Raw genomic sequence first — 20,011 nt, 5'->3', positions numbered from 1 at the left:
TCAGCCATTCACAATGCAGCGCTGTGTCTCACGTACTTTCTGCTGCAGTGGCAGCTCCCCGAGGCATCTAAGACTGTCTATTTTCATGCTTCACAAAGATACGGAATTGTATCTGATGACTAATGTACATGCGAGTTATTCAATGTTCTGAACTATAAAATAAGCAATGGCCTACTTAATGTAAAGAACAAGCTCTATAAATATAGACATCAAGCACTCACTTATTTTTATTAATCATAAACAAAGTTAAAGGTCAAAGCACTGTCCCCGGCATATAATCAGGGCTTTATTTGGTTCGAAGGAATGCGACAGTACGCTAAAGCAAACAAACCTCCTTTGCACATGCAGATGTAACATTGGCATTTGAAGCTTTTCTTCGTCAATAAACAGATAAAACCACCAAAATGCGGGATTGAGGAAATTCCACAAGATGAAATATTTATGAGCGCTCATAATGCCAGAACAGTATTACAAATCTGCAAAATCCTCCAATCCTTGTCTGGGCTTTCCAGTGGGCTTAGGGTGGAATCTCAGAGCACTTTTGTAGAGCTTGAGCAGATATGAATCTGAATTTGAAGCAAATAAATTACACAGTCTGACATCTAGAATTGACAAGACGGCAATGATAATTTTTTAAAAATTACTTAATTAATTAAAAGTCACGAATAAAATTACTGAGGAAACATCATTGATAAAAGTGAGACGAACAATGTACATCATGACAAAAAGCATCATTTAAAAAAACAAAACTCACAATAAAAACAAAACATTGTGCTTTTGTAAAATAAAGAAAACAAATAGGATGGCGCTTTCTGCCGTCCCAGTTTCCTTTTTGTGAAGATATTCCCAAAAAAGAATCAAAACTCAGCGTAGCCTACTAGCAAGCTCTTGCGTGCCATCTGAACTCTTGGGGTGCTTCTCAATACTCAAATTGGTGCTTTCTTGTTTTTCTCCTCCAACCTGTGACCCAGAAACCAATCAAAGTTAGCCATCTTGAAAGACAGCTCAATTCTCTAATTGCACCACGAGGAGGCGAGGAAGGAGGAGTGAGGAAGCTTGTAGAGGAGCTATGCATGAAGCTATGAACATCAAAACATGAAGGTTTTTTTTCTTTTTTCTTTGATGGGTAGGTTTAGGGGAAATAATATACAGTTTGTACATTATAAAAATCATTATGTCCATAGAATGTCCCCATAAAACATTAAAACCCAACTGTGTGTGTTTGATTATTTTAAGTTTGCAGACTCAAAATGCTATTTTTTAGTTGACTAAAATTTGAGACCATTTTAGTGAGAGTTAAAAATGAAAAAATAAATGTAAATTTAGTCACAAAATAAATATTGATTAAATGAATTGGATATTTGTCAAAAGACAAACTATGTCACTGATGAGGCATTATGAAGGCTGCGTCCCCCGGAGGTCGCATTTAAAGGCTGCATACGTCATCAAGGATGTCTTATTTAAGAAAAGTAACTGTAATAAAATGAACTGTTATTCCCCATGAGGTGTAAAATACTGTAATGTATTTCTTACTTTGCAATCTAATGGTTACTTTTCTTAAATGACGCCTCGATGACGTATGCAGCCTTCAAATGCGACCTCCAGGGGATGCAGCCTTCGAAATGAAACGCGACTAACAATGAGAACAAACAATTGATTTAATAAACTCAGCCCAACTACAGACTATTTGAGCCAACCTTTAAAAATGTATTACAGCACAAATCTGTTACTATGGCAACCCCACAATGACTTCCCTAAACGTAGACTATCCCCCGCTCACACACACTATACTCACGTGTCGTAATGTGACTCTTTAAAACCACAATGCGGCATTCATTGCATATTAGTGCTGCTAAATATATCGCTAAAGATCAGTGAATGCTCAGAATAAGCGATGAGTTTGAGGTAGGAATGCACCGATACCACTTTTTAAGGGTCGAGTACGAGTACCGATATTTTTTTCCTGGTACTCGCCGATACCGATACCGATGCCTGTTGTACGGGGGGGGGTTCTCGTTTTATGTGGCAATTTTCTAAGAACAACACAATGAGACTAATGAACATATCAGCATCTTTATTTTCAACAACTAAATAAACTTAAAAAAATAAATCATTCTTATTGTGCTTATCACAAATTTTCAAAGCCCAAATTTCACAGTGTCCAATAACCTCCAAAAGGCAAAACCAAGGACATAATGAATGTAATTTTTACCTGCCTGTCACAAAGTTGTCAAAGTGCTAAAGAAATCACAGACAACAAGACAATCAAATTTGTCATAAAGTGCCAAAGAAATCACAGAACAAATGTTTAACATAACACTGAGTAACAATGTAATCACAGCCGAAAGTGTAAAGTGAAATATTAGAGTGTACTATTAAATCTAGCCACACTATAACTGCAGGAAGAGTGTTCATAAGAATTAAGAAATATAAGCTAAGGATATCCGTGAGGTATCGGTCTTTGGTATCGGGGTATTTTTACGAGTACGAGTACAAGTACATGAGCTTGGTATCGGGCCCGATACCGATACTGGTATCGGTATCGGTGCATCCCTAGTTTGAGGTCCTGCTGCTTACAAGACCTCAGTCGACAGATATGGGTGTTTTACAATGCAAGGGCTTTTAAGGAATTATTTGGGCTTATTAGAGTAATTACTCGTACCTTTGCCACTGCAGTGGGGTGGCATATTGTGCTTCCTTAATTAAATCTGTACTCGGCCCCTGGCCGGCAGGAATAATGGTGTTGTGTTACCGTGGAGACGCTGACATATATATCCGCTGAGGGAAGCATGTCTGACTGACCACCTAATCTCGTACTCTTCAATGTGTCTGTGTGGATATCAGCTGCGGTTCTACCCGTCAAGCTGTGCTAGGTGCCCCAAGTCATACGGCAGGTTGGTAATTAGCGCAGCGCTGTACCCGGGCTGATTAGCCACTCATTACTCGGCAGTAACAGAAAAGCCTGGTGACCTACATTAATAGGAGTCAGGTGCCTATGGGGAAGCAGGGCATGTAGGTACATCAGTCCCACCCAATCCATCTGATCTCAGAACTGGACTAAACCAAAGTAAGAACAGAAAACCATTCAGAGCAAAGGACACAAATGCCCAATTTAAGATGGCATTTTGCTTAAATTTTAAATGAAACTTAATATCTCTAAAATCCAATTTGGTATTAATTTGTAATTATTTCATTTATACAACAGTGACTCTTTGACGCCCCTAATGGATTGTCAGTTTGAATCGCAGAGATGTTATTAATTTAAAGGGGAAATATGTTCCATCCTAGAAGGCAAAAGCTTTTGTAAACATTTGTGTTCTTAGCAAAAGCTTTCTTAACAAAGCAATTTACTGCAAAAAAGAACAATAAAAATACCAAAATATTCACAAAATTCCATGTGCATTAAAGCACATTTTGCTCACTGGAAAAGTTAAAAGTTAAAAAATACCATCTGTTTTGGAACTTTTTTACTCTGTTAAGTAAAAATATACTACATTTTTCATGAGAAAAAAGGCTAAAGGAAAAAATGTACATGTCTTATAAACAAATGAGAAACCGAAACAACAGAGATCTAATTTCCAGACAAATTAATTGATAAATTAATAAAAACTGTTTCCATGCACCTCTCCATAGGGAAATGAGTGCAGCACAGCAGATAAAACAGATTTTTAATAAACTCATCACTCTCTAAAGCTACATGGTAACATTTCTGCATGTTTGGCAGGTGTTTAAGATTTTGACAACAGCTCTGGTATGCTTTGAAATGGCCATTGGACAGGTAGAGGATTTGAAGCTGTTATAACCATCTGGATGACTATTGCGTGGCAAAAGCACAGTCATTCTTCAAGAGATGCCAAGCTTTGGATCCTAACTCAGAAGAACATGGTTAGAGCCGTTGCCAACATTAAACACTTTGATGCTTACTTTTATTTTACTTCACTTGCAGTTTAAGTAACACACAGTATGAGAGCTCTTAATTGTGGAACTAAATGGAATTAATTCATAAATCAACTGGCAAATCAATAATTAGTCCAAATAACATTAAAACTGTTATTAATAAAGTTCAGATGTTATTATTGGAGGTGCTGGAAGGTTGGAAGATTAATTTTACCTAACCAGTTTTTGATCTAAATTGGTTAAAAAAACCAACACAGGATATCATAAATCTTTCAATTTTTGCTTATTGTTGTATAATATTTGTTAAAAACCTTTTTGTCCCATCTCCACAACACATTTTCAATACAAACCACTATATTATTGCATCAGCCTTCAAGTGTAACATCACCCAGGATGATGTCTTTGGATTCAGCAAGTGATTCACGCAACTAGCTAATCAATTCAACAATACAACAATTTGCATTTGAGATAAGAGGTAAGGTACAGATGGTAAATATATTTAAAATATTTATTATGAATATATTTATAACGAAACCATCATATTTAAAAATATGATATTAATCGTGTCATATTTATTTGTTAATATTGTAAAGCTTTATTAAATTTTTATGGGATCTCATTCAATGCTTTCAGAATCTTTACTTTAAATAATTTTGTTTCTGTATTTTTAAAATGAACATTTTAATGACAGTATAGTTATTGAACAAAAATTTATTGTTTTATTTATTAAAATAAATAAAAAATAGTGCAAACTTTGCCAAAGTGATTGTTTTGAACAAGTATTAACTTAGACATTATTAAAAACATATTGTTTAAGCTAAAGTATTTGTATCAATACTTTGTGCCTTTTTCCCTAAACCTTTTACGTTGTGTGTGGGGTAAAAGGCCCACCTTGCCACCTCATACATTTATAAAAAATTTTAAACAAACAAACAAACAAACCACTTTTATGATTTCTTTTCACACAAATTCTGTTGGTCCATCAATGTTTTTTTTTTCCTGCAATCATACACTATATGGGAGTAGTGAACAGCACATTTTTCTTAGGGTGTGCCTTTAGCACAGTTGTACCCTACATGATTACAGTCTGGAAATGGCGAGTGATCAAGACAGTGTTATTTAAGTATCATTGGTATGCTATTATGTTTTTATTAATGTTTTGAATCAGCTTTTATTTTTATATTTCGGTTTTTATTTTAAAATCTTGAATACGTTTTTTAAATGGGTCTAACATAGTTATTTTCAAGTTTTGTTTCTAGTTTTTTTAATACTTCAATTTAAACTAAAATAAAATGAGAAATTATGCCTTGACAACTTGCTGAAACTAAATAAGTTTAAGACTATATTGAACATTAATACATTTCAAGTAACACATTTTTTATGGTTTTCATTTCAGTCAACGATAATAATCCAGGTCAGTGCTGAACTTTTACACTACAAATACATAGAATACCTATGGATGTAAATCTTAGAACTTACTTTAGAGTGGTCATCTCTGTCAGTGATGGCTGGGTGGCTTTGAGGTAGCTGGCCCGTCGCGCCTGCATCTTGGGCGAGGGTTTAGGGCTGCCGTCCGAGTCTCCGCTGTCATCATCCGCCATGGCTTTCACGTAGCTGCCGCTGCGCATGCGTCTGCACGGGATATCCTCATCCTTCCCCAATGGAAAGCCCGCCCACTCGTCTTGAGGGACCTGCGGGGTCAGAGGTGACACTGTGTCATTCACCTCTGCCGAAAGGTGCATGTAGCCATCCAAACTTCCTCCTGTGCGCTCAACTCCACAAACCACCCACAGATGCGCACACACACACACACACACACACACACACACATTCTTATAACCTCTTCCTCTCTTTGAGCTGGCAGAGATAATTAATGAGGCTGCCGGTGTGAGCTTGCATGATTACACTAACGACGCCTCCCTGGGTAGTTAAGCATCTGTCTCAGTGCAGCTCTCCCAGGGCAAACTCTCCTCAATAGGACTCTCTGAAAGTATGAGAAGTTGGACTGCAGTTTCAAGAGAGCGGAACAACTCAGACTGACAAAAGAAAAGGGCATTCATTTTCAACCACTTGTTTTTTTTTAGGGTAATCAAATGCTAACTATCTAATGGTAATAAAATCTTGACAGATGCTCAGACTCTACTATATGAAATCATGTCCTATGTGATAAACAAAAAAAACAAACAAGCATTGTATTAAACCATTAAGTATGAAGTGTTCCAATTGTGTAAGAGCTGAAGTGGGCCAGGGGTTGAATGCAAATTAGATGTTAATAAGTACAATAAATAAATAAAATATATTTAAATAGTAAATAAGTCAAGACATCAAGTTAAAGACACAATTAAAACTTCAACTTCAACTAACATTAAATAAATTATTAAAATGCAAAACTAAAATAAAGAGAATTTAAAAAATGTTATAAATAAAGAGCAAGAAGCAGAGGATATTCTTATGCAGTATTACAAAACAAAGTGCCAAAGGTAAGTGTATAAAGTTGGTTCATAATAAACTCTTTATGCACAGTGACTCAGACTCAATTTCCATTATGACAACTAAATTGATCTTTTAATTAATCAAGTAAAAACTCTACGTCAGCAGATATATATAACACTATATATTGTATAGGTATATTGTATAACACAAGCAGGATCTAATCTGCTTTAATTTTAGTTGCTTTATTTGATTACTTGTCCTCAAAGCAAGGGTGAACTCATTGTGAACTAAGTGTTACGCAAATACCAGCCAGTATGTTATAAACGCAACTGTTCAGCACTTTGGTAATGGGCCCTTCATTATTGATATTATTATTATTATTATTAAATCAGTGTCAGATACCCCTTTTCCACCAAAGCATTTTGAGAGCCGGTTCGGAGCCGGTGCCTACTCGCGAACCGGTTCTTTGTGTTTCGACAGCCAAAGAACCGGTTCTCGGCCAGGAAAACTGGTTCCAAAGCGGCACCAACTCTTTGCTGGACTAGAACCAGAACCGTTCTTTTACCACCGTGTCATGCTTACGGCGGGGCTGGAGGCGGGTTTAGATGTGTCCTAAACATATTTTCTGACCGCAAAGCCAGGAGAAACATTTGCAGAAACACGATGTAGTCCACCATTGTAATTATTATGCTTGAAGTTGGCGCCAGCGTTTCTAGCTTTTTTTTAAATTTTATTTTTTTATTGAAAACATTATGTAAGCAAATTAGAAAACAGTCAAAATATTGAACAAATAAACGGAAAGAAAAAAAGACACAAGACAGAGGTACATAACTAATCAGAAATGATTACATATCAAATGAAAAGATTAAAAGACTTACTTATTTCAATTGTTTTTAAAGCCTTCATGGTACACAAGTTAGAGATAATCCCAAAATAATGTACTTGCAAGCGTTTCTGTATGGCGACGTACACAGTGACGTAACGACGTCGTTCGCTGGGCGCTCTAGTCAGTGGGAAAACAAACCGGTTCTGAGGAGGTTCGCAAGTTGAACCAACTCCGAACTAACTTTGAACCAGCACCAGTTCCGAACCAGTTCTTTTTTGGTGGAAAAGGGGTAAGAGTGACATAATGCAAATAACTGCAAGCTCATTCTGAGGCCATACAAAAATCATGCTAACAGAAAGCACTGCTGTGTGATATAACTGCAGTCTGAATGGAGGTTCGTTTTAAGCTCTGGAAAGAGATACTCGGCTGGCATCGACAGAAAATCCCACTTTAAAGAATTTCACTGTGATTATATGAATCACCGCAGAGCTTGTGTTACTGGGGAAACGGCTGGCCTTGACGTCAGGAAGTGTATAAAAGGCAGTAAGAGGAAGAATGACTCCACTAACACAGGTTCTTTGCCCACACACAAACTCACAGACTCGACAAACACAAAAACTTCCTTCAAAGATACCACCAACTCCCACACAAGCCTTTCGTCAAGTCGCATCTAATGAGCAGAAAATGAGGATAAATCCTGTTGAGCAGACCTGGGTACAGGGCTCAGTGTCCTCACATCAGATTGGGCTTTGCTTGATCATTTCAAGGGATGAAAGATTGTGTCCCACATGAGAGCCTCCATTTCCTTTTATTAAAAGAATTTCAGTTTATATCTTTAGCTACTTATTCTAGCCTGATGTAGCACATTTTTAAAAGTGTTGTTAGCTGTTCACTACAAGGGCTACATGACTAATCAGAATAACACTGAAATCGTGATATGAAAATTGTGATAATCACATTTTTAATTACAGAAATTCATGCACCGCGTGTTTCAGAGTGAAATGCACCACTGTGTTCTTTTACACATGCACAGCTCATAATCCATGGTTTTCAATGTCTTGCATCGAGATTGTTGTCTATATATTATAACAATTATTATTATTGTTAAATATGTTACTACTATATATTATTTTACAGTGAAATATTTATTGAGTAATAATAATAATCAATATTATTAGTATAGGTCATACTAATTTATACAGTCATTTATACAGCATCGAAGTCATAAAACTTACGGAAATCGTTTCAGGAAATCCCTTATATGGACAAAAACATTCAGGTATCTGTAGCAGAATAAAAAGCAGATAGAGATGTTTTGTCTGATGAAACGTGAAGACAATAAGCATACGATTGGAACATTATATGGCTTATCTGGGTTCTTCTAGACATCTCGCGTATTTTCATAATAATAAAGTATATTTATAATGCAATGCTAATAGACAGCCTTTATCACTATGTAGAATACTATAAAATATTACAATGTCTGTCTCATTCTGTGATATGAAGCCACGTCAGATCACAAAAAGAAGTTATTCCAAACACTCTGACGTTATGAAGCGCTATGTTATGACGCTGTGCATACTGCATACTTATTTAATTCAAACTTGTATTAATCACACTAAGCCAAATCATGACTTTGATTTAATTTTGGTTAATCGTGCAGCCCGCACACACAAACAAGCACACAAGCACTCACTTCACACAAATAAGAGGCTCTGTCTCACACACATGCAAAACTGTAATCGCACACGTGGTACTGTGGTATATTTATTTATCACACAGGCCGATTTTTTAGTAACCCATGCGACATATGTTACTGTACAGCCCTCATATAAATCACATATTTTTTGGCCAAATTGTACAGCCCTACAAACTGACAGCAAATATTGAGCTCTTTAAAAAGTTCATTTTAATTGCAATCACAATTTTGTTTTATCAGAAAAATCCAAATTTGTTTTCCCTCACCAAAGCATGCATCCCTACTAACCACCATCCTAAATAATACCGTTGATGAGACCATTATATTGAGAAGAGCAGCTGCATATCATTTCAAATGTTGAAAAACATGATCAAAACCAGGGGCTATTTTGATAGCACTATGGCCCAGCTAACAACTGAACTCAAATTATCTGCTTTACCACCCATGCTCTCAGCTTCCGGCTTACCATATATGGGCTTTTCCTGTGAATGCACAAAATGATTGACAGGCAGAAAGGGCCTCAAAGTATTCTGACTGTCAAGCCAAAGAATCTGACTGTGGAGAGATGTCACAGAAACAGGTGCCATTCTATAAAAATCGCTTCTTGCTCTTTGAATATAATGATGTAATGAAATATAAAATTGAAATAATTGTTCATTGAAAACCCTACACTGATTAATCACTATTGTAAACACTCATCCCTCTAGATGTCTATGTCTGCAAAGACCTGCATTCATTTACTTCAATACAAAGCAAACACACACACACATTCAAAACCTCAAATTCAAAAACCATAAAACCCAAAATATCTGTATGAAGTCCACAAAATCAACATAATTCTAACTTGACGAACTCGCTGAATGTCTACGAAAATCTTTCCACAAACCTTCAGAACAAGAACTGCACAGTGCAATGCCCTGTCACTCACGGTTACTATGGCAACTGGCGTCCAGATTTAGCCCTGAAGAAAGATGCCAATTATTCTTTGTATTGACAGAGCATGATAGAGAACATGTGTGACATCCTGCCAGCTCAATTTAGCCTCTGAATTAGTATGGGCTGCCCACGTGCAAACTCTGATTCACAGTCCGCTGCAGGTGGTCTTAAGATATTTTCTAGTTCGCTCATTTAATGCATGTATAGCGTAACGGGTTACCTCATTTGTCTGTTCAATCAGACTTTGAGGACTTATATACAAAAGGAATAGAAACAACTTCAAATAATATCAGATACACTGAGTTCCATCTCAGCCCAACTTATATGTTATTTTATTTCTGACTGATTAATATTAATCATCATTCTAAAAACAGACACATGCCCTGTAAAGACAAAAGTACTGATGATGCAGCAATTACACAGAAACAAAATTTGAAATTGCTTCCTCTCAAACAAACTAGAGTATATTTAAGCAATATCATAAGAGGGCTGTTATACAGAGTATCAGCGCAACAGAGATTCTGTGGTATTCTTGTCCAATCAACCACCGTCATGAACAATTCACTTGCCTGTTGAGGACCCAAGGACGTAGCCGTTTGTAATGCCGATCAAACAAAACCATAATACCTATACTTTAATTTTAATTGAATTAAATGCAGTTTTTTTCAGGTTAAATATTTAATAAATTATTTATTAGTACCAGGGCGGACAGACACTTCCTTTTCCAGAATGTACTGTATTATGTTTTGAATTTCTTCTAGTCAAAAAAATGTATAACTAGCATGTAAGACCAGTCTAAGCAGTTTATGCAATCACTCAGCAAGCACTTTTGCGTTAAAAAGACGTCTAATAGCCATCCAAACACAGCCCTGACGTCTAGGCTAAAACAAGGCAAAATTTAGGCTGTCAGTTAAAATTTAATAGACGTCTAACCATAGCCCAAGAATAGACGCACAGGCTACACAGAGAACATGTCAAAGAAATGAAACCAAACATTCACAGGTTATTTTGGCTAGAAGTGTTACTCATAGCTGGACTATATCGGGTCTATAGTTAACCTAGACGGTGAAATGACGGCTATTTCTTGCTGGGAAGCCACATATCTAATTGATGTATAAAGACTATTGTCCTCATATGGATCCACAAGAACACTGCTCATCCAGTCATACCATCCTATCCCACCACCTAGACACATACACACAAATAGCCCAAAAAAAGAAGAAATTTCTTGGAAAACAATTAGTAAAAAATGTGAGTTGCAGGTTTAGAGAGGGAAATAATACCAGTAAGAGATTGAATGGATCCAAACAGATGCTTGTCAGCTAAACAGAAAGTAAGGCAGCTAGTGGGTTGCACTTACTTCTCGGCAGAACTCAAATCAAAACTGGAGGCTCTCTCCAGTGGTGGAGGAGGAAGAAGAGGAGGGGTGGTGGAAAGGTGGAGGTGGGTTAGGCGAGCATGTGGGTGTAGGGGAGAATCGAAAGGCTTTTTGCATACCTGCAAGAATTGGCATGAGCGCTCCTGCTGACAAGCCTCTGCTTTCACTAGAGCCTTATCTACATTTACCGAGGCCTTCTGGTAGACTTGACGTGCTCTGCTCACCGTGAGAGAGGACGACCACGAGCTCTTCTTCACGAGCTGTGAGGCGTCCACGCTCAGCGGGATGCTTGTGCACGTCGAGCACTTGCCCAAATCGTTGTTGCTGCGGGAGTTTTTAAGCGCCTGGTCATTGATGGTGTTGTAGGCCTCCAGAAAGTACTGTGACTGCGACTTATCCGGGTGACGGCCCATGGTCATGACGCCTGGTGGTCCATGGTGAAACAGGCAGGCCTCGCGTTCTAAGTCATCCGAGCTCCAGTAGCCGGAAGGTGGTGTCCGGTTCTTGGGCTCAGCCGACTTGCAGCGCTCCCGGCTCTTGCTGCGCTTGCGGTGCCGGATAGCAGGGGGTTCTCCATCAGGACTGGCCTTGCCTCCGTTGATGCTGCCCTTGCCGTGACCATGACCGTGGTGTGGGCCCTCTAGCGAGTGGGACTTGGTGAATAGCTTCTGAACGGAGTGCACCAAGTGCCGGATTCGACCAGGGCTGTCGCTCCGTTGCTCCAAGGCTGCGGCGGCACGCTTGTACTGTAGTGTGTGATAGCCGTCCCGAGGCACTGGGAGTTGGCGGTCAAACTGATCCAACAGTGCAATGGGGAGACGCTGTTGGCCCTTGTTGGCTGGAACCCCTCCGCCGGTGTAAGGAACCACAGCAGTCTCATCCTTGAGCTCATGCTGAGAGCTGTAGTGTCGGCGGGGGAAGGTCCCGTAAGGCACTACGCAGTCAGGCTGGTAGGGGCTTCTCTGGGAGTAGTAAGAATGGTCGGCTGGGTTGGGGCTGTCAATCTGGCTGATGAGGTAGGGCTTGTGGTCCAAGTGGTGACCCATTGAATCAAAAGAGGTGTCACAGGTCACCACGTGGTGGTGGCTGCGGCTGCTGGATAAGCCTTTCATCACAGAGATGGAATCATCCAGCGAGGGTCGGAGGCATCCACACGCAGTACGGCTCCAAAGTGACCTGATGGTCTGCAGGGAATACATAGAAAGACATAAACGACCATGAGTACACTGGGGGAATCTTTTCAAGTGTTTTGTTCTGTGAGTCAAGGACAGGATGCTCTTTTTTGTTTGTCAAAATCTATGAATTTATTCAGAAATTACTTAGAAAAAAATTATATATTTTATAATATATAATCTTTTTAGATATGAAAACCATTTGTTCGTCAAATCAAATACATTTGTGGTGAGACCAAATTGCAGAACCACGCAGAAAAACAAAACAGGAAATGATATAGAGATGACCCCTGCAAACCCTCATGAATGTGTCAAGGTCAACAAGCAATCTTCAAAATGTTAGATAATTCAACATTTTTTATGACAAGGCAAGGTTAATTCAAATTCTAAAATGTGATGCAAAAATACTTATATTAACTTAAAAAAATTAAAAACATTGAAAACTAAAAATCATCTTTAAGATGCGATGTTCAAATACATTTCAGGTGTAAGAAAATGGTGTCACGTTTTTAAAAACATATAAAACCAATATCCTAAACACGTTCTAAAGTTTTTTTAAAAAGATTTTTCCTTTCTTTATCTTTGATTCTCTTATTAGTCATCAAACCATGCTATCAGCAAAAACAGTTCAATAAATGGCCTTGTTCCTGTGTTATGCAAAGTGCAACCACAATCACTTTACATGAAACAATATATACCCTAACCTAACCAAGCAGAGCTGATCTGATCAAATACCCTCTTAGTGCAATGAACATCTGTGTCTGACATTACCCAGCAACAGTCAGGCTTTCAAAATGCTTTTTTGTCTGACAGTACTTGAAAGGATTATTCAAGGCTGAGAAGTCTTGACATACTTTTCTGTCCTTCTCAGAGGGAGGGGAAGAAAGCTAAAATTTAGATGATAGACAGACAATGTAAAAAGGAAAGTTGTACCGAGAATCACAATGAAGTTGCCTTTCAGCATATTCAAGAGGAAACTGCATAGATCCTTCGGAGCTCTCAGAGTTAACTTATTTTAAAAACTTTTTTTAAAACTTTCAAACAATGATTGCCCGTGATTGAACTGTTAAAGCATTAAAATATTTATCTCATTTCATATATATTAAAGATAATACACACACATTTTATTTTTTGTTTCGAGAATGATATTATTGATAAAACCAGACAGAACAGCTCAATTTTTATACAGTCAACACAATGTGTTGACTAATCGCCAAACCAAACGACTTGAGTAGTCTGTACAACCCCGAGCATACTACTCATTCAGCTGTTCTCTGTCACATTCAATAAGATCAGTGCGAGATGAGCCTGATGGGACACCAGGTAGCACTATGACTACTGGAGCACTAATTCAATGTTACATGAAGCCTGATCATTACTCTTAGAACCACTGATTTGAGAAAATCGCATTTTCCTATTTATACCGATGTCTTTTCAGATGTAAGAGCTCTGGCTTTCACCAAGGCTCTTCTTGGAAAGCTCACACCCTGCAATTGCTTGCTATAAGTTCACAAAAATCAAAGGCTATCACACACAAAAAAATAGCTGGGATAAACCATTTTGTCAGCTATGCGATGTAGCTGAATCACTCATGTGAACAACGTCGTCATTCTAATTTGGTAAAAACTCTGGGCTTTTTGTAAAACACCCAGCCAAATGTGGCTAACTGCAGATGGTGAGCATATCCTCATTCAGCCACACTAATTGTGTGACGTTGTATATGAAGAAGAACATTTGTTCTGAGAGAGAGAGAGAGAGAGAGAGAGAGAAGAGAGAGAGAGAGAGAGAGAGAGAGAGAGAGAGAGAGAGAGAGAGAGAGAGAGAGAGAGAGAGAGAGAGAGACAGAGAGAACCAAGCCTGTTATTAGAGAGGTTATTATTGGGTCTTGTGACAGTCTAATGGGAGTGGGCAGTTGCAACTAGGAGTGCAAATTTCACAGATCTCAAACAACTACATGCCACACACACACACACACACACACACACACACACACACACACACACACACACACACACACACACACACACACGAAGAGAGGAACCCATTTACACTAAATCTTTAGACAGACAATTGCAAAGCCACTGGTTCTAACAGGTTCACACTGGCAGTGTGAATGTCCTTTACTCCAACATCATCCATCCAATTCACACTATCAACCAGATACACATCATTCACAGTCCATGTACATAACAGTCTGTACATAACTCTTTCTAGATACAAGAAAAATGATATAAAAATATATATATAGTCTATGACCAAAACAAAGCAGCAATATTGTGGTATATTTTTACAATTTTAAATATTTATATGTATTTATTCACTATTTTAATATATCTTAAAAAGTAATTCATTGAATTTTCAGCAGTCATTACTCTATAGTCTTCAGTGTTAAATTATACTTCAGAAAATTCAAGAAACATTATTATTATCAACGGTAAAAATGCAGTATATATTTATCACACATTTCTATATGAATAAATAATCTATTTTTAATTCGAATTTTTTTTCATATTTTATTTCTAGTAACCTATTTAACCACAATTTTAATTTTAACTTTAATCTCTGTCTACAATTTTTGCACAAACTTTTACAGTAGTAGTGTTGGATGTGAATAGATAATGTTGTATTTAAGTCGTTAAGTTATGTGTGAATTAGAAATTTATTCCACGAGAAAAAAAAAATGGAATGGAAAAAATCAAGGATATTGCCAAAAAAGTGATATTTTTGAGCCAAGTGTTCTTCTTACTCCATAAGTCTTTGAGTGTCCAAAAGGCCAGCTTAAAGAGCATCTGCTTTTATCTTAGAAACTCTGAATTCAGCACTTAGTTCTGAGCATGATATCGATAATGAAACTAATGCATGCGTGTGTGATGCTCAGTAAAACATTATTTATCAGTGTGATACTAGAGTAGTGCGAGAGTGTACAATTGTTAGGCATGTTTTGAAAAAGCTCTGCAATTGGCAGTTATTAATCACCACAATTTCAAATCAACTATAAAAATATTGAACTAATGAATTATATTTGCCGCAAACATTCACAGATAATAGGAAAGCACTTTGTGGACTATTCCATAATGCGTGCCCTCATTCTACTGTACATATAAAAATGAAATACTAATGCTACACACATCTTAATAAAGCCATTCCCCTCAGTCATCTCTGGAAAGACACCAAATGAGAAAAACTTAACAGCTCCTGTAGCTCACGTCCTGGAATTGTATTCCGTTTGCAAGGTAAATAGGTCATTTTGACAGGTGGAGTGTGGATTGGCCATGATGTGATTCCCTGTAAAAGCTTTCTAATGGAGACTAACACCTGCCACCCACCTTCCCCACATGAATTCTACAATACCATTCATAAGACTGTAGTGTCATGACACCAGTTTTGTCCCTCAGTGTTGTTTTTCCAACGTAGTGTATATACACAACATAAACACACACAAACACACACACACACACACACACACACACACACACACACACACACACACACACACACACACACACACACACACACACACACACACACACACACACACACACACACACACGTGTGTATGTATAAAATAAAACCAGAAAAAGTTTCACGGTTTAAAAAAATAAATACAAATGAAGCAGCACAACTTTATTCAATATTGATAATAATGAGAAATCTTTCTTTAGCAGAAAATCAGCATATTAGAATGATTTCTGAAGAATCATGTGCCACTGAAGAATGCTTTCCATAACAGGAATGCATTTCATTTTAAAGTCTCCCTGTAGTCAAGAATTTTATCCCTTAAAACTCATCATTGATCACTAAAATTCCATATTCAAAGATTATTTTCCTGTGAAACCAATGAAAAAACAGCGAGTTCTTCTCTGGTGTAATTTTTAAGAATGGCATCAAGTTAAAACCAATTCAAGCCTGATTCAGACTAAAGAATGTTAACAAACAAGAGGATCGACCAGAAGGAATTTCAACCATGGACTTTGCAAGCATGGATTCACATGATGTTTCAGAGTGGTATGTTTTAAAAAAAAAAAATTTACACATGATATTTGTCGGAAAACTATGGTAATACAAACAGTAATCAATCACAAACCCATGGATAATTTTCCAAAGGTGAACAGACTTACATCAACAATAATGTTGGCTAGCAGACGAGTGGAGGCTAAGCTTTGCCCTTTGTTTACATTGTAGCAACAACATAGAACTTATAATAGGAACTGTTAATAGAAAAACACAACTAGAATTAATAAGACATACTTACAAGTAAGTGTATTGCAACACATAAAAAAGAATACCATGGCACCAGTGGCAGCTGCTGGTCTTTCAAAGAGGGGAAGCTCATTTTCGGCCTACATCATAAAAATTGTCCATTTATTTATAGCCTAGCTAGCCTAGCCTACTGAATGAATGAATGAATGAATGAATGAATGAACAAACGATCTAAAAAAAAGATATTAAACTTAACGGAGGAAATGTGGGACTTTGGTTAAACTGAAACAAGGAATGTTGTGTATAATTGTGTGAAATGTATGATGAAAACTGGCTAGCAATTTCGCCAAGCAAATACCAAGAAATAGGTTGCAGCAGTTTGTCTTTCGACTACACTTGCAAAATCCACAATGGGACTGAGCTCGAATAGCTGTCAATCAAAAGGAGACGCGGTCTTCCGACAGACCCTCCAATCATCAAGCAGAAGCCTGGAGTCCAGGCCACTCCTCCATTCACCCCAGAGACGCTGACCGTCCATGGGCGGGACATAATCGCAGCATTTATCCAATGGCCGTCTAGTTTCGAAGCACTGAAAGAAACTGTGCAAAGCAGCCCCATTGAAGTCAATGGACGCTAGGCTTCAACAGCGAAATGCACTGTGACGCTATGGGAATGTATGAGAAGAAAATCGAGTCAGCCGACCTGCTATATGTAGCCGATTCTGAACAAACTCGTCTTTGAGATGAACGTGTTCTAACGCATTTTTAGTCAATACAATTTAACATATTTGACAATCATTTTTTTCATATTATTGGGAAAGCCCTTGCAGTCTTAAAGAAATCCCCTCTGCATGGCTCTTTGTTTCGCAACTCTGTGATTCACAATAATACTGTATTATGGAAACCTGATTCCATTGTGTTCTATAGCATTATGAGTGGAACTCGTGCCGGAAAGTTGGGCCATATTTTTATAGGTGACAAAAAATTTGATTACTGCAGTCTTGCATGGCAAAATGTCCATCTGGCTTTTTTGTGAGTATTAATGAGAGAGGTTACACAGCATGAATAATTAGTCTCTGAGGGAAAAGGGTCGCCTCACAGTGGCTTTACAGATGGGCAAAAACATTAAAAAAATTATATCAAAAAAAAAAAATGTATATATATATATATATACACACACACACACACACACACACACACACACACACACACACACACACACACACACACAGTATGTTTAATAAAATAGTGTCACTACAGACAAAACTTATAAAAAAAAAGAGCCTCCATGTTTCATATGCAAAATATAACATTTTTCATATGATTTTTGGGATAAAATGTGATCTGCACATTATGTGTTTGGTCATTAATGAAGCAATTAGCACTTACCCTACAGTTACTCCAAACAGTTTCAAGTATCTTGGTGATGCTTGAAATCACAGCTGACTCTGAGCTTTCGTACAGGCACCGGTTGTGATAGAATGGGAATACTATGATGATGAACTGGTGTGTTTTTCCCCTGATTTAATGCTGTGGTTGTGGGCATCCACAAACGAAATGGAGAGCCAACACTTTTCCCACACTTTCCGAGCCACTTGCCAGTGAGGAAATAATTACAACTGTGTATAATAAAACATTCAGACCAACATTCATAACATAAGTGTTCATGACAATATATATATATATATATATATATATATATATATATATATATATATATATATATATATATATATATATATATATATATATAAATTTTAAAAAACCTTCCAAGGAGAAATACAAAAGAACTATGAAGTACAACATAAACGTACAATAGGTCAAACGATGACCGAAAGCACAAGTGATAATGTGTCTCTCTGTTCCGCTTCAGGAGATGTCGTCCATCACCACTTCTCTTTTGGATTCCTGAGTCAAACCCCAGAAAGATCCATGACCCCTGTCTACCCCTTGCCAGCCACTTTCATCGCCATCCACCCACCTCTCTATCCGTCTGTCTGTCTCCTTTCGGTCTTGAATGCCTGTGGCCTTCAAAACAGTGCTTTCAGCAGGAAACGAGAGCCTTGACTGTCCTCAATTGCTCATTTATCAGTTACAGACGGATGGAGGGGCACATACCAATATAGCGATGATCAACATGGACATACATGCTCATACACACTCACTATAGTGACACACGTGACCATGCAGAGAATGATGAGCCGATAAAAATGCGATATTGATCCAGGTCTGGTGGTATACCCTTAGAGGCAGCATGATTGATAGCATACCAAGGACCACAATAATAGACTGAAATTTGATCTGTTCATAACACAATATCCATCTGACATTTATACATTGTTTAAAGAAAACGGATTAGCCTACGAGAACAAACGCATTAGTTATGATCAATAATAATGCAAGAAAAGAAAAAAACGTTCATAATTATCTATGAAATGGGAGCTAACCTTATGACAAATCATGTTGTACTAGTTATCCTTTAGTTTAGTTTTTTTTTGTTATTGTGCCAAGAGAAGAGGGTTTTAGTACCAAGACTTGTGCAATCAATTGGCACAGCTTTAGCTGTAGTGAGTGAGGATGGCAGAGCTACTGAATCGAAGCAAAGGCCTATTGTGCATTTCGGTGACTCAAGAGCCTCTGTTTGCAGACTTCCTGCGAGACAAAAATAAACTCAACTTGAATAGATTTCCTCTCTTCCCACGCATGAATCAGAGAAGCAGAGGGAATGAGAGAGAGAGAGAGAGAGAGAGAGAGAGAGAGAGAGAGAGAGAGAGAGAGAGAGAGAGAGAGAGAGAGAGAGAAGACGTGGTGTAATGCTCATTAGCTGTCAGAAGGATCTGATTTTCATAGGCCTGCATTTCGTAAGTCGGGAAAGGTCATGTGTCATAGCCAGATGTGACTCTGTAGACTATGGATTCACTTGTGGGTCTTTTATATCGTACAAGCTATTTTGTGAACCATGTTTAATAGATCCCCCAAAGAGTTCAGGTGCAGTTGAGGGGTCAATGTTTTAAATTGTTGGCCCCCACTGGCAGATGCTGTAACTACACCAATCTTGCACTGACGGTTATTCGAAACTGTAATATACTGAAGAATATTCTGGCCAATCTTGTAATGAAAGCAAATGAGGAACTGAAGCTTTAATCTTATTAGCATTATAGTCCAAGTCTTCTGAAGCCATGCAATAGTTTTATATGAGGAACTCACCAAAAACGTATCACTTTGAATTCATAAGGAAAGGCGGACTTGTCCAATTGTGAACGAATTCCTTGGAGTCAATTTGTTTGAATGAATCTGTTCACAAAACGGTCTGATAATTTTACTCAGAAGAGATTATCAGTGAAAAAATGACTTTTAGGAATAATTCACCAAAAAAAAAAAAAAAAAATGATATACGCACCCTCATGTCGTTATAAACCTGTTTGCGGAACACAAAAGAAGACATTTTGAAGAATGCTGGTATAGCCAAAC

General features: G+C 37.7%; 1 protein-coding gene across 3 annotated transcripts in view; it reads right to left on the bottom strand.

Moving 5' to 3' along the window:
• dlgap1a (discs, large (Drosophila) homolog-associated protein 1a) overlaps positions 1-20,011 on the bottom strand; it is a 126,521-nt gene that overhangs the window by 32,848 nt on the left and 73,662 nt on the right. For all 3 annotated transcript variants that reach the window (XR_013203692.1, XM_077229415.1, XM_077229424.1), the window contains exons 3-4: positions 11,289-12,353; positions 5,377-5,588 (exon numbers count right to left, since the gene is read on the bottom strand). Coding sequence is in view for 2 of the 3 variants with exons in the window: in XM_077229415.1 (XP_077085530.1) it covers positions 5,377-5,588; positions 11,289-12,281 (1,205 nt within the window). In the remaining variant the exon portion in view is untranslated. The remainder of the gene's footprint in view (positions 1-5,376; positions 5,589-11,288; positions 12,354-20,011) is intronic.

The sequence above is a fragment of the Siphateles boraxobius genome, unplaced genomic scaffold (genome assembly GCF_051911475.1).
Source record: "Siphateles boraxobius isolate OS27281-9 unplaced genomic scaffold, OSU_SipBor_1 1, whole genome shotgun sequence".
Taxonomy (NCBI): Eukaryota; Metazoa; Chordata; class Actinopteri; order Cypriniformes; family Leuciscidae; genus Siphateles; species Siphateles boraxobius.
The sequence above is the reverse complement of the archived record's forward strand: the minus strand, read 5'-3'. Positions and strand labels throughout refer to the sequence as shown.